General features: G+C 41.5%; 1 protein-coding gene across 2 annotated transcripts in view; it reads right to left on the bottom strand.

The window, feature by feature from the left end:
* LOC135116217 (homeobox protein ARX-like) overlaps nucleotides 1–14,333 on the bottom strand; it is a 41,895-nt gene extending 27,562 nt beyond the window's left edge. The window contains exon 1 of one of the 2 annotated variants that reach the window (XM_064033564.1): nucleotides 13,087–14,333. In XM_064033564.1, the coding sequence (XP_063889634.1) occupies nucleotides 13,087–13,312 (226 nt within the window). In that variant the 5' untranslated portion in view covers nucleotides 13,313–14,333. The remainder of the gene's footprint in view (nucleotides 1–13,086) is intronic. The other variant, XM_064033566.1, reaches the window with a different exon arrangement.
* Nucleotides 14,334–16,332: the final 1,999 nt, after the last annotated feature.

The raw sequence follows: 16,332 nt of genomic DNA, 5'->3' as shown, positions 1-16,332 counted from the left end.
AGAGAGAGAGAGAGAGAGAGAGAGAGAGAGAGAGAGAGAGAGAGAGAGAGAGAGAGAGAGATTTGAAATTTTTTTATTCTCATTCAGACTACTTAAGCATGACAAGGTGCAGTAAGAATGACTCAATGTTCATCTTTTATGTTCGTTCACCTGAAACTTAATTGACTCAGCGAAATGTCGAGGCAGGAGCGTCATCCGGCAAAAAAAAAAGAAATTGTATATATATATATATATATATATATATATATATATATATATATATATATATATATATATATATATATATATATATATATATATATATATAAATTAAAATCTGTTAGAAAATTAAAAAGAAATCAAGTCTAAAATGCTGGGAGAAAACTGAAGAAAATAACCAATAAACATAAAAAATAGAGAAAATATCAATACATGGAACTAATGAATGAACAGAAGCTCATGCAAATACTTGTAAAATTATTCACAAATATTGCCTTTTTTCCTTAGCTGACTTGCATTCATTCAACGCAAAAAAAAAAAAAAATGAGTAAACGAATAAATAAATGAATAAAACGTGTCTTTGGTTATTGGTGTTGTAATTAATGCTTGTTTTTTTGTCTGTGTTTCCTTTTTTTTATCCAGATCCGAATTATTTTGGCGAGAGCAAGTGTAATCCTGAAGCTCTTAGAGGATCCCTGTAATTAAGGCAACAATGCGTCTGACTCTCTCTCATTAAGGTAAAGTTATTGCCGAGATTCTTGTGGTTTTCTAATGCGAGCTCAATTGTTCTCACCTGTCCATCCCGCTCCCGTGGACTCAATTAGCGGTGAGGTAACAGGAAGGGGAAGTGAGAGGGAAGAAACAGCTGTGAGAAGAGAAGCATAAGAGAGATGAAGGAAAGATTAATTACTTCAAGAAGGATGAATTGCTGGAATGAATGATGAGTGAGTAAATGAGAGAGAAAAATGCAATGGAAGAAACAGCAGCGATAGGAAGAGAAAGGTGAGAGGAGATGAGGAAAAGATTAATCACTTGAAGCAGAATTAGTTACTGAAATAAACGATAATTGAGTGAAGGAGAGAAAAATGTAATGAAAGAAACAGCAGTGGGAGAAAGATAAATATGAGTGGAGATGAAGCTAAGATGAAAAACTTGAATAACAAGGAGAATAGATTACTGGAGTGAAGGATGACTGAGTAAAGGAGAAAGAAATATAATCAAAGAAGGAAGGATGGAAGGAGGTGAAAAATGAGGCACGGAAAGAAGGAAAGTGAAAAGTCAGATGAATGAGGAATAAAGTGCAGTTGTATTTCAGATCAATCATTTGCGTGCCTCTTTTACATGAAGACTAAGGCAACATTAACTCAACTGCACACGGAATTAATCGAGTCTATGTATATACCAGACTGACATCTCTCTTGAAGTTAGGCAGTCGAGACAAGGATTGCAGGATTCCCTTTGTAATATCACCCAAGGTCTTCAGGATCACGTGCTAAACTCTGACCACTGAAGAGGGAACTGAAGGCTGTGAGGTCTAGTAAAACAATGTAACATGGGAACATAAGAAAACATGGGAAGGTGCAAGACGCCATCAGGTCCACGTGTAGCAGCCCATCTAAAAGAAATAATAGAGTAAAGTAGATAAAAAAATAAACGATACTTTCAACCCTTTCATTGTGATATGTAACGACTCAACACCAAAAGTAATGTATGAAATTTTTTACAATCATCTGCAAGAAAGAAGGGAAGTAAAAAGAATAGATTTTGCCATTTGGAAGTGGCTGTGGAACCAGAAAAGATACCTCAGAGTGCTTAGTTATTCAGGAGAGATGCGTCAAACAGCGGCGAAAGGGTTAAGTGCTCATATATACGCTGATTAGACGCTGAATACAGGTGCCGTCGAGATACTAAGTAATATGGCACATTGCACTTCTATTTTCATTATTTTTTTCTTTTTTTATATATATATTTACTTTATTGTATTTTCTTTTTTTCTTTCCTGTAGCAATTCCCAGAAACAAAATGCAGCAGCAGACAGAATCGCTGTTGACTGAATTTCTTACGAGTGACAAGCCTACGTTTCAAAAATTTCCTGTGAGTGTCAAAATGTTTCCTTCCTCCACCTCCTTGTGGGTAGTTTCTTGTAATTTTGTATTGTTAAGTTGCAGTAATAACTCACAGACAGACAGACGCACTCGTGGCAGGATGAGGTCAGATTTAAGTCGAACATCAAGGATTTCTGTGTATTAGACTAGAGCGATCGTGGTTCTGAGAGAAGCCGCGGTTCTGTTAAGCCTTGTGGAATTATTCAAGTACGTAAGAGAAGAAGAAAGTGGTGGTGATGATGATGATGATGATGATGATGATGATGATGATGATGATGATGGAGTAGACGAAAGAAAGAAAAAAAGAAAACATCACGATCATTATGAAAAAGATGAGGTAGAAGAAAGAAAAAAGAAGGAAGAAAAGAAAGATAAAAAACACATCACCTGAAGAGATAGAGAAATGGAAGAGAAGAGAAAACAAATTGAAAAAAGACGAGGAAAGGAAGGAAATTTAAGGACTTGAATAAAAAAATAGAGAAATACAAGAGATTGACGAGAGACGCAGACGAGGATAAGGAGAAGAAATAGAAGTAATAGAAGTATAAGCAGTTAACATTGTAGAAGAAACAGAAGAGAAGACAAAACTGAGATAAAAAAAAACGAAGAAAGAACTTAAAGATTTGAATGAGACAACAAAGAAAAAGAAAAATAGAAGTCGATGCAGAAAAAGGAGGCGGTGAGGAGAGAAGGTTGAAGAATAGGAGTAAGATGGACAACGATGTGAAGACTTGAAGATCTGAATTCAAGATTTGAATGAGTCAAGAAACATAAATAACGAAAATGGGAGTAAATGCAGAAGAGGAGGCGGTGAGGACGGGAGAAGGCTGAAGAGTAGGAGTAAGAGGAGTAAGAGGAGAGGGTATTAGGCAGGCGATGCATACCTAGCGGCAGTAATCTTCGTGGCAAAGAACAATACCTGATTTGAAGCGGTATGATTGCCTCTCTCTCACTCTCTCTCTCTCACACACACTCTGTCTGTATTTCCCTTGACCGCTCAGCCCTTTCCTCGTCCCTCAGGTTCTGTTCTTCCTCACCAATTACCGAGGCCGGGGTGGGACAATGGGCATAGTTAACAAGGTGATTACCCTGCCGGCCGGTCGTTAGGGATCGCGTGTAGGTGCGTTCCCTAATTGATGGCAGCCCAGTTTAATGGATGCAAACTACCCATTTTGATCCGGAATGAACGAAGGGGATGTGCTGACTTTGTTCTGCGTGGTAACCGGAATAGTGTGTGTGTGTGTGTGTGTGTGTGTCTCTCTCTCTCTCTCTCTCTCTCTCTCTCTCTCTCTCTCTCTCTCTCTCTCTCTCTCTCTCTCTCTCTCTCTCTCTCTCTCTCTCTCTCTATCATCATCATCATCATCATCATCATCATCATCATCATCATCGATAAATTCATCCGGCATCCTTTTGAAACTATCCATCCAATACTTGTGCACTTACCACGTTCATATTACTGTAAGTTCCCTCCGCTCATCCACAACCGCATTTAGAAACCATCTTTTGTCTGTCTCCTTGTTAGATCTAAATTTATCTTGCTTATGACCATTCCATACGATTTCTAACTTGTTCCCTGACTAATATAATCTGGTGTATTTCCTTTGCTGAGCCCTTCAACATATTTAAATACTTATTTTATACCGTCATGCAGTCTACTTTCTTTCAGTGAATGCAGCTCAATGTGTTTTAACCCTTTGACTGCCACTTGGTACAACTTTTCCTAATTACCAATCACTCTAAGACATCTTTACTTGTTCTACAGTCACATCCAATTTTTGAACTGGGAAGAAATTGCAAAATGTGTTCTTTTTATCGCTAACTTTCTTGTAGATGCTTATAAAGACTTCACGCATTGCATCTGGTGCTGCTAATCGTTTCGTGTCGCAGTGAAATGGTTAACCTGTCATGGTAAGAAAAGCTTTTACTTTCCCTAAATCATCCTTTTCATACTTCTTAGCACAGACTTCATCCTATCTACGTTCATTCTGTAATAAGATCACAACTGCAGAGTATAATCCAGGTGCGACCTAACCAAAGCAAAATATATTCTTCGCTTTGTATGTGTTGTTCTATTACTTCCATTACTCAGTCCTCTTCACCTTTCTCTACACAGACTCCAGCCTATTTACGCTCATTCTGTAATAAGAAGACCACAACTGCATAGTATAACACAGTTGCGGCCGAACCAAAGTCAGGTATATTCCTAAATTTGTATCTATTGCTTTATTGCTTAAGTCCCTACAAGAAAAAAAAAAGTACTCAGTTTGCTCTGTCGGGATGGGGAATGGTGGACTCTCTCTCTCTCTCTCTCTCTCTCTCTCTCTCTCTCTCTCTCTCTCTCTCTCTCTCTCTCTCTCACTCTCTCTTCTCCTCTCTCTCTCTCTCAGCCCTCACCCTTCCCGTTGTTTTGACGTATCATGGATTTATCTGATTGGGACACGAGAGGTTTGGGTCCCGAGGTAACAATGGACCGCTCTTCAGCCTCGACCCTTGACGGTAAACAGGGGAATTACTGAGTCCTGGCGTCACACAGGTAGTAATGAGTGTAATTGTCTTATTTGTGCTTTCACGACCCAAACTGAAGTGCCTTGTAATCCTTCCGCTCTTGTGTGTGTGTGTGTGTGTGTGTGTGTGTGTGTGTGTGTAGTAGTAGGCAATATATGTGAATCGCATAAATACCTGCCATTAGCTGTTTTTTTTTTAGTTTTTTTTTTGAGGTGTATGCTAAGTTAGATTACGTTAGGTTAGGTTATGTTAGGTTTGGGTTGGTTAAGTTAGGATAAGGAATATAAGTTAACCTCATTTAACTTTACCTAATATAGCATAACTTAACCTAATCTAGCATAACCTAACCAAACCTAATCTACCAAAACCTAACATAAGCTAACCTGACGTCAACTTCCTGTCCACCTGAAAATACCTGGGAAAAGAATGAATACTGAATAAGAAAAAAATAATAAAAAATAAAAAACGAAGATATTTCATGGCGACAATGATGATAATGATGAGGAGGAGATAATAATGGTGATGACAATGTTAACAGTGATAACGATTATAGACATACCTCCCATACACCTTAATCCATTCCTACCACCACCACCACTACCACCACCACCGCTACCCCGCCTCCGTCTTTCTAATCAGATCAGCACTGGACCTTAAGAGAGCAATTACCACCAATCAATACGCAGTAATCTGAACACAAGAGGAACCACAGAGAGTCCAATTAATCATGAGACTCCAAGACAAGAGGAGGAAACAGAGAACATCCCCCTTTCCATCCTCCTCCTCCTCCTCCTCTCCTCGCTGATTGGTCAAATGTCCCACCCCCTATCATCTGATTGGCCAGTACGCGCGAAAGAGTATAAACTGAAGGGTGTTGTCAGCTCTTGTAGTTAGGTAGTTAAGGGAAAAGGACGAGGAGGGAGGTGGAGGTGGAGGTGGTGGTAGTGGAGGTGGTGTTGATGGGGAGGCTGTGGGAGAAGAAGGGAAAGGATGGTGACGATGATGATGGTGATGATGATGATGATAAACAGAACGAAAAAAAAGAAAAACATAGAAAATACATAGTTGTAGTCTTAACAATAGCAATAGTAGTAACAACAACAACAAGAGCAACTACTACTAGTACTATTACTGTATTACCACTACTGTTACTGCTATTATTATTGCATTTCTTCCGAAAGGAGAGAGAGAGAGAGAGAGAGAGAGAGAGAGAGAGAGAGAGAGAGAGAGAGAGAGAGACTATCACCACAGGCAACAAGGTGACACACAATAGCGGGTCATTCAGGCAAAAATAATTGAATTACTCTCCACCTCTTCGCCTCACAGCATCACCCCTTCCCCCCTCACTCCTCACCCCCCTAGCCTATCCCCCCTCCTCCCTTAACCTTCAGGCTTTTTGTTCACTTGGATCCGATTTGTGGGTTCCAATACCTTCGCCAACCCGCCAGAAAGCACTCGCCACCTCCCCTCCCCCCTCTCCGGCCCTCGAATACCTATTATATTCATTCGTCTATGTATGTCACAGTTATGAATTCCCAGTGTTAGAAACGTGATTTTTTTTTTTTTTTTTTTTTGGTGTTGTATAAATGTGTGAATATTCTCTTTTTGTTGCGGTTTCTTTTCTTCTTGTTCTTCATGTTCTTGTTTGATTGTGATGTTCTCTTTGTTGTTGTTGCTGTTGTTGTTGTTGTTTTTGGTGTTGTAGTTGTTATAATGTTTTTTTTCTTCTTCTCTTCTTCTTCTCATTCTTCTTCTTTATATTTATGTGAATAGACTTCTGGTATTTTTTTAAATTTCTCTCTCATGCAACTATTTTTTTTTAATAAGTTAACACATTTCACAAAGCTTTTTTTTCATGATTTTATAATTTCATGGTATTAATTGTGTGTCCTGCTTTGCAAGTGTGTATGTGTGTGTGTGTGTGTGTGTGTGTGTGTGTGTGTGTGTGTGTTTAGAGATATGCATATTTCATCTTACCTGTGTGTCGCCTCATTAACGTGTCAGGTAATCGTGCAGGTAAAAAAAAATAAATAAATAATTCAATGGTCTAATTTGTTAAATATGTGTCAGAGAGAGAGAGAGAGAGAGAGAGAGAGAGAGAGAGAGAGAGAGAGAGAGAGAGAGAGAGAGAGAGAGAGAGAGAGGGGTAGTGGAGAGGGGAAAGAGTTGAGGAGGAAGTGATGTACTAATGTGGAAGAGAAAGGGTCATTGAAGGGAAGAGAAGGGAAGAGAAGGGAAGGGAAAGGAAGAGAAGTGCTGGGACGTCAAGAGCCTTGTGGAGGAAAGGGTAAAAGGTGAAGGTAGGAGGAGGAAGAGGAGGAAAGGTGGGGAGAATGTACTAACCTCTCCCCTCTCCTCCACTCCCATACCAAGCGCTAAATTACCCCTCCCTCTGTTTTGTCTCCCCCCATCCCCTCTCCAGCCCCCTCGAGGAGTATTAGAGTAGGATTTGTGGCTTAATATACCACCGCACTCCTGCCCCACATGCCCCCCCCTCCTCCCTCCCATGCCCTACCCTTCCCTACCTACCCGTAGCCGGCGGTTCCTTTCCCCCACCTGACCTCTGTTGTAATGAGAGAGAGAGAGAGGAGAGAGAGAGAGAGAGGAGGGGGGGGAGGGAGAGAGAGCGTGTGCGTGTGTGTGTTGTGTTCGCCATCATCACCAGCACCACCACCACCACCACCACTACCATCTATTTCTGTTACAAACTTCCTTATTTTCGTCCAGTTTTTCGTCATTATTATTATTATTATCATCCATTATTATTGTTTTATTATTATTGAAGTTGTTATTGTAGTTGTTGTTGATATATTTTTTTTTATGATTGAATAGATAAACAAAAAAAGAAGCAAGTGCAGCCCCGTCTAATCAAAATCAGTAAGAGTTTTATGTGAGTTCATGCAGAACTAAGCAACTACTACTACTACTACTACTACTACTACTAGAGCAAACAACAACACTCAGAAACAGTAGTAGTAGTAGTAGTAGTAGTAGTAGTAGTAGCTGTGGCAGTAGTACATAGTACCAGTAGCAGCACCAGCAATAGAAGCTTTGCTAATAATAAAAACGCCAGGAACAAAAAGAATTTAACAACCCATCGTAAAATTTGTAAATGCATTAACCTAAATGTATCAAAATCCATAGAAGACGAACGGGAGACTGCCCAAGGCCTTCCCAAGACCTGTAAAGATCACCAGCAAATTATGCCACTGCAGTGAAGGAAGGAAAAAGAAAGACACTTGGCGAGAGAGAGAGAGAGAGAGAGAGAGAGAGAGAGAGAGAGAGAGAGAGAGAGAGAGAGAGAGAGAGAGAGAGAGAGAGAGAGAGAGAGAGATGGGGAGGGGACGGAGGGCGTGCGTGTCTGCAATCGTGAAATATTTAAGAGTCGGCACAATTAAAGTAAAAGTGGACATTAAAACTACACTGCAATGAGGACGGTGAATTTTTACAAGGAAAGTGAATATGCAAATGGCGGAGTGTGACTGAGCTGCGGCGCTGCAGTTTTTCTTTTTTTTTAGGAAGGTTTTGAGGAAATATTTTTAGGTGGTGGTTGGTTTGTGTGTGTGTGTGTATGTGTGTGTGTGTGTGTGTGTGTGTGTGTGTGTGTGTGTGTGTGTGTGTGTGTGTGTGTGTGTGTGTGTGTGTGTTTAGATGATTTATGTAAAAGAATTCTGATTTTTCTGGTTATCTCTCTCTCTCTCTCTCTCTCTCTCTCTCTCTCTCTCTCTCTCTCTCTCTCTCTCTCTCTCTCTCTCTCTCTCTCTCTCTCTCTCTCTCTCTCTCTCTCTGTTATTCCCAAATGGATTTTTTCCCACCCTAAAAATTTCTTCCCTTCAGAGTGAGTTTTCTTAGACACCTTTCCTTCTTCCTTTCCAGTTTTACTTTCCTGGACACTTTCCATTCCAGACCAGTTCCCCTAGAACACTTTACCCTCCCTATTTATTCCCCTGAACACTTCTGTTTCCAGACATATTTTTCCTGGACACTTCCCTTTCAAGATTTGTCTTTCGTGAGACTTATTTTTTTTTTTATCCTCCCAGACTTTACCCCATGGACATTTCCCGCTCCTGGAGACTTCCCCCTCCAGACACTTCTACTACTATTAACTACTACTAGTCTACTAACTACTAACCTAGGTTAACCTAATCTAACTTAATATAATCTAATGTAAACTAATATGGCCTGACTTAACGTAATCAGACCAGATATCCGGGTGTGTCCGTGCTCCGTCAGCCGCTTTTCTCATGAACAATATTTAGTGAAAAATAAATTAATTAATTAAATATAAGACATTCTCTACCAAATATCTTTTACTAACAGACCTAACTTTACCTAACGTAACTTATTATAACCTAACCTAATAGCAGCTTAACGTTACCTAACCTAACCTAAGTTAACATTGTTTAATGTTACTTAACCTAACTTAACTAATAAAACCTAGCTTAACGTTATCCAACCTAACTTAACCTTACCTAGCCAAACCCTTAGCTAACTTACCTAATCTATTTTAATGTTACCTAACCAAATGTAACCTAACTAACCTAACGTAACCTAATCTAGCTTAACGTTACCTAGTCTAACCTTGCCATGCCTAACGCAACACAACATAAGGCATATCGTAACATAATTAACAGACAGAGGAGGCGTACCCCAAACAGATAGATATGGAAGAAATGAAAAGGATTGAGAGAGAGAGAGAGAGAGAGAGAGAGAGAGAGAGAGAGAGAGAGAGAGAGAGAGAGAGAGAGAGAGAGAGAGTCGACCCCAACCTAAACAAAAAGAGGAACATATGATCGTGTTATTGGAAAAAGGAAATTCGCTTTGCCAGATTATTGTTTCAGAAAATAGATTCGTTTGTTTCAGTATAACTCTCTCTCTCTCTCTCTCTCTCTCTCTCTCTCTCTCTCTCTCTCTCTCTCTCTCTCTCTCTCTCTCTCTCAGTATCTCGCTATCCTTTTCATATTTACGTTTATTGAAATTATACAAGAAAATTCAAATATCAATAGATTTAACCAGAGGGAAAAATATAGCTAAATCGTAAATATGTGAATAAAATTAATCACAAGATAAAAAAAATAAATACATGCAAATAGTTTTAACTAGAGAAAGAAAAAAACACGCAATATATGAATAGAATTAACAAGAAGATAATATAAATAGTTTTGACCTAAGAAAAAGAAACTTAGAATATGAATGGAATTAACCGAAAAAAAATATGAATAATTTAGACAAGAGTGATGGAATAAAAAGGATGCAAAATATTACAAAAATATTAAGATAAAAGTATATGAATAGTTTTAATCAGTAAAGAGAAGTAAAGGAAAACTAAAGTGTAATTGAAAAAAATTAACAATTAATATCATAAAAAATAATCATATGTATAAATAGTTATTTTTTAACGAAAGGAAAAAGGAAATAGTAGTAGTAGTAGTACTAGTAGTAGTAGTAGTAGTAGTAGCAGTAGTAGTAGTAGTAGTAGTAGCAGCAGTAGTAGTAGTAGCAGTAATAATAGTAGTAGTAGTAGTAGTAGTAGCAGTAGTAGTAGTAGTAGTAGTAGTAGTAGTAGTAGTAGTAGTAGTAGTAGTAGCAGTGGTAGTAACAGTAGTAGTAGTAGTAGTAGCAGCAATAGCAACAAGAACAACAACAATAATGATAATAATAATAATAATAATAATAATAATAATAATAATAATAATAATAATAATAATAATGAAAATAATAATAATAATAATAGCAGCATCAACAGTAACAACAACAACTACAACAGCAAAACAACAACAGCAACAACAACAACAACAACAACACTAATAATAATATCAATCCAAAACAACACAAATATATAACACCAGTAATAACCAAAATGCCAGACACGAGTTGAAAAAAAAAGTTAGAATACATCAATAGTTTTAACCAGAAAATGCTGCAAAATCAAACGCACACATTCGCGTTAGGCATTTGTTGAACCACGGGGTGACAGCGAGGCGACACTGATGCGAGGCTAATAAACGCGGCTTACGTAGTGGAGTTCATTAAAAAGTTACCAGAGAGAGAGAGAGAGAGAGAGAGAGAGAGAGAGAGAGAGAGAGAGAGAGAGAGAGAGAGAGAGAGAGAGAGAGAGAGAGAGAGAGAGAGGAACAGAAGAGAGAATACAAAGCTGAATACATAAAACAATTTTAAATAATGACATGAAAAAGGAGAAGGAAGAATACGGAAAAACAAACAAGAGAGAGAGAGAGAGAGAGAGAGAGAGAGAGAGAGAGAGAGAGAGAGAGAGAGAGAGAGAGAGAGAGAGAGAGAGACGGAGAAATAAGAAAAAGGGGGAAAAGAATTAAAAGAAAAATAGAATTGAACCAATCAACAGCTAGGAGGCATCGTTTTTTCCAACCAATCAGGGCGTCTCCCTTGCTTCGCCGCCTCGCCCTCTGTCGGTCCATTTTTTCGCCGCTAATTGAAGGGCGATATCATTATTTACCGCGAATGACGTAATAATGGGGGGATAATGACTTGGGAAATGAAGAGACAGGGGCGGAGATGAGCGCCCTAGAGATGGAAATTGAAAGAAAACTAGGTCGGAAGAGACTGGGTTTCTGAATAGCGTGTCGCGTCGTGTCGGAGGGGCGTGTATGTGTATGTGTGAGTGTGAGTGGGAGGAGACGGAGATGAAGCGCCGTAGCAGAGATGATAATAATGGTAATGATAGTAGCAATAGTAATAATAATAATAATAATAATAATAATAATAATAATAATAATAATAATAATAATAATAACAATAATTGGTTTTATGTCATTCTAATATCATTAATTTTGTGGAGTTTTGAGAGAGAGAGAGAGAGAGAGAGAGAGAGAGAGAGAGAGAGAGAGAGAAAGAGAGAAAAAGCAAGTAAGCGAGAAACCGAGAATAGGAAAGAAAAGAGGCAAATAAGAAAGAAAGAGAAACAAATAAAATACGCAAAAATTAGATAAAAGATAAATAACAAGACATTTTCAACGTCACCAGAAGCAAGAAATAGAGGCCGTGATGCTAACTTGTTTTGGCACGCGGTGGGAAAAGTAAGACTCCACTTGGAAGTTCTGAACGTCGTATCTGTAAGCATTGGGGGTGGGGGGAGGGCCGACCTGTCTTTATGTCTGTGTCTGTCTGTCTTTCTTTGTATAGTGGGCCAACATTGGAACGTACCGTAATATATACCTATTTTTGGAATGTGCTTATCTAATTTCTTTGTTTCTCTTTCTTCTTCTTCTTCCCGTCTGTCTGTCCTTGTTATTTTTTGTGTAGTTTCTAACGACTTATTCATGATCTTTGTAAATATCGTTTAGTCTTCTCTTCTCGCCGTCTCCCTTAGAGCGAGGGGTTGGCGTCATGTACGAGTTTCCTTCAATTGTTTGCCCTTTGTATCTTCCAATACCACCACATTCTTCTCCTTACGCCGTTTCCCTAGAGTCACGAGTCGGCGCCATGTATGAGTCTCCTTCAATTGTTTCTTTCCCTTGCATCTTCCTCTTTGACTGCCATCCTTTGCAGTTTTGACGCTATTCCATCACTCCATCTCACTGTTTGTCTTCCCTTATACAATGTATGGTTCTAGTTTAGTTTTCGTTATGAATACGAGTAGAAAGTTTTTAGCGCAGCGACTTAGTCACGCTACCTAAAAACGCGTTATTGCAGGCATATATAGCTTAGTCCTTCCCTTCCATGGCTTTAGGTAAGGCGGCCTGTGTTCTGCCTGCTGGAGACTGGTGACGTGGTCTCCGCGGGTGTGGTGGCGCGTGTCCCTGCCGTGCTGGGCGTTACGTGGCCCCCGGCGTCCTCAGGTTACCAAATTATCGCCGCGAGTGATGTGCTGGTGTGTGTGTGTGTGTGTTGCGTTGTGTGGCGGTGCTGAGTCTGCTGTCATTGGGGCTTCCCGTGCCGCCCCATTGCTTTGCCTCCCGCCCGCATTTGTCTTTCCTTTGATTTATTTCGACGCGCTTCCTTTTAGCACCGTGGTCCGGTTGATAGATACAGTTTGATTTGGTGATGAATATTCTATTTAAAAATGTTCATTGTCGTGATTGTTATTGATATCATTATTGTTATTATTATTATTATTATCATTATTATTATCATTATTATTATTCACCACCACTGATGACTAGTCAGTGTGTAGCAGTGGTGGTCCCTGACCACCACTGCTACACTGCCGAGGATGACTACGATATCAGGAAGAAAAAAATTGTCTCCTAATGTGCCGTGGAGTGTCTCGTGTTCCTGTGTGATGCTGTCTGGCGGCGACACATCGGAAATGAACTAAACCAGTAGCGAGTGGCGCTGAGGGCGGCGCCTCGCTAGGATGGTGGCTTACAATTCTTGAGACGAGCCGACTGACCCCGTCACAGAGTGCGGCCCCTGCCACGTGTTTGAGAGGCTGCCGGCAAACAGGTCACCTGGCGGCGCGGCCTCCTGCCCACCACCGCTCAGCACACCTGGGGGCGAGGACAGCACCGCATGGCCTTACCTGCGAGTTGGCTGTCGACGGCGTTGACCTGCGGCGCCGAGGACTCCTGAGGCTGCGGACGGCCCAGGATGTCCTCGATGGTGTACACGCGGGAGGAGCGGGCGGGCGGCGGGCCCGTCGTCGGCGACAGCTGCGTCTCCATCTGCGGGAGCGGCGGCGGGGTGCGCTGGGAGTCCTGCGACTCTGGGGGAAGCGGAGAGGCAGACTTGAGGGAGCGCTCCATCATGGCGACGGCACTGGAGTGTCACTTACGCACTCACACACTCAGACACACGCCGGCCGGCCTCCGCGAAGCTCAGGCCACACCTAGCGACTGGCCGGCCCGCGACACCGCTTATTTCGTTTATACCGCCGCCCGGGACCTGTAATCATTTCAACACTATTTACACGAACAATGCATACACACCTAATCCCTCGTGGTGTTGACCAATGAGAGCGCGGGTCGCAGCGAAACAGACCAATCAGCGCCTCGGACTGCCTGTGGTATTGGGATAATTCGCGGTTGGATAATAGTGACTCGGCGCGGCTGCCGGAGGAACGACGCTTCTTCTCCTCACCTCCACTTTTCTCTCTTTGTCTCCGGCGTCTCCAGCCCTCATAAGACACCTCCTTCAGAGTGTCGAGGCCCCAGAACACCTTTGAAGGCTGTAGCTCAGAGAGGCGGGAAGAGCGGTTAGAGAGACAAAACGCTCGCCGGTAACTGTGTGGAGGCTCGGAGGGGGAGGCGGGAGGGAGCTGCGAGGCTGCTGATTGGCTGGCGGGAATACACGGAAGGTTGGCCAAATCCCGGCCCCCTAATGGATGCTTGTCCCCTTAATAATGACTATCTCGGCCCCATTGTGTGCGGGCGGACGCGACTCCTTGCTACCGAAATTAATACATAATCATCCTTAATTGCCACCTTCGCTTAAACTCTCCGCCGAGACGAGACCGCAGCCTGACAGGGCCTCGCAGCAGCAGGGGCGCGGCGGCGAGGACGGAGACCGAGACGCTGCACGGGACAGAACACCAGCCTCAGAAAAATGTCGCAACAGGACGTGGGTTATGGAGCTAAATTGAGCACTTGATGTTTTTACGTTCCACTCCGAGTCGACGGGGAATCGCAGCTTTTTGGGGCCTCGGCTCTGTGTGTATTCCCCGCTAATAAAGTTTCTCGCCTCGATGCTAGCACGGGCTATTTACACTGACCCCGGCCGAGGGATATTGACCTCTGCGGCGGGCCAGCGGTGGGGCGAGGAGGCGGAGCGTGGCTGTGGGTCCCTCTTGCCTCCCCCGCCCGACTCTATTGAGGGACGTGATCACGATATAAAGTGAAGAGCAAAGGATTGTTGAGTCTTATTTGTCGATCAGAAGTCAGTGAAAATGGCGAATGATGAATTTTGGAGTTGGGGGAAAGAGGGAGGGAGGGAGGGAGAGAGGGAGAGAGAGAAAGAGAGAGAGGAAGAGAGGGAAGGAGGGACAAGCAGGGAAGGGAAGGAGGAAGAGAGGATTTTCTCAATAGCCTTCCTTCTCCTCCTGTTCCTTCTGCTCTTGCTACTGCTGGTGCTCCTCGTCGATCTCTCTCTCTCTCTCTCTCTCTCTCTCTCTCTCTCTCTCTCTCTCTCTCTCTCTCTCTCTCTCTCTCTCCGTATACAAAAACTCAGTGAATATGGTTAAGAAATTCCAAATAGTAAGGCAAAAGGTAACACCCAGACGACCATATCCTCCTCCTTCCCAAAGAAATCATGGGAGGAAGGAAAAAATGCCATGAAAGGAACTGCAAAAAACGTAAGCTTTGATAAATACGAGGCAATGAAGCGACATTTCCTCAAGGTATGATGGAAAAAAAGGTAGACACACACACACACATACGCGGACCCACCAGACATCATTATTTACGGTCATACACACACACACATACATAGATGTCTACACACGTGCTGTACCAGACGCTGCGAGGACTAGACACACACACACACACACACACACACACACACACACACACACACACACACACACACACACACACACACACACAGCTTGGTAACATGTGTTGTGATAATAATGTTAATTTTATTTATTCTAGTAATGAAGATGTTAACTCGAAATTTGTGTGTTCGTATTTTGGATATATTTCTTTACGTATTTTCATTCATTCGTTCATTCATTACATGCTTATTTTTCGTTCATCTGTTCATTCATTTAGCTCATCTATTCATTCTCTTCTGCTTTGTCCTTCTATTATTTTTTTTTCCTCATTTTCTATTTTTTGTTCCTTTGGTAACGGACAGATTAACAATTATATATCTTTCTGTCTAACTGGTTGGCTGTCTTTCTGTGCCTGTCTGTCTGTCTATATCTGTCTGTCTGGCTGGATGACTGTCCGTCCCTGTATCTGTTTGTCTGATTGGCTTACTGTCTGTATCTGTCTGTCTGTCTGTCTGTCTCTGTTGGCTGGCTGGCTGACTGTCTTTCCATGTATCTGTTTGTCTGATTGGCTTACTGGCTGGCTGGTTATCTGTCTGCCTGAGTTTTTGTTTGTCAGTCTGATTGCCTGGCTGACTGGTTAGCTATCTGTCCATCTATCTCTATTTCTCTTTTAGTCGTTTTTTTTTCTGATCTCTCTCTCTCTCTCTCTCTCTCTCTCTCTCTCTCTCTCTCTCTCTCTCTCTCTCTCTCTCTCTCTCTCTCTCTCGGTCCCTCCATTTCAAAAAGAACACGGCACGTCCTCCCCCCGCAGTGTTTGCTCACACACTGAACATGACGCCTTAATGAACCCTGAGCCCTTCTCTCCTCTTTTTAATTAAAGGAAAAATATATGCCTTTAGGTTTTAGAAAATTCATTAAATTCTCACAAGGGTACATTTATACATTCCTTTATTACGTTATTCTATATTTGTTTTTGTTTTTTGATGATTTAGATTTTATTATTAAGTTTGAATTTTATATTTCTGTCTCTCTCTGCAAATCCATCTCGTTTTCTTTTTTTCTTTTCTTCTAATGTTCCGTTTTCTTCGTTTCACCCTCAACATTTTTTTCTTTCTTTTTTTCTTCTTTTAATGCAATCCTAAATCCCGTTTTCTCTCAACGTTCCATTTTCCTTCACTCCACCCTCAGGCCAGCGTCAACTAATTCACATTTTTTATCAATTTAACTTCGCTTTCATTTTTTTGCCGAGCGACGATCAGTTTATTCAAGTCCATCCATTTTCTTTCCCCTCCCCCCTCCCCTCCCCGCGTCCTTAATGTATGCCATTATCCACTCACA

The sequence above is a fragment of the Scylla paramamosain genome, chromosome 30 (genome assembly GCF_035594125.1).
Source record: "Scylla paramamosain isolate STU-SP2022 chromosome 30, ASM3559412v1, whole genome shotgun sequence".
In the NCBI taxonomy this organism is placed as follows: Eukaryota; Metazoa; Arthropoda; class Malacostraca; order Decapoda; family Portunidae; genus Scylla; species Scylla paramamosain.
The sequence above is the reverse complement of the archived record's forward strand: the minus strand, read 5'-3'. Positions and strand labels throughout refer to the sequence as shown.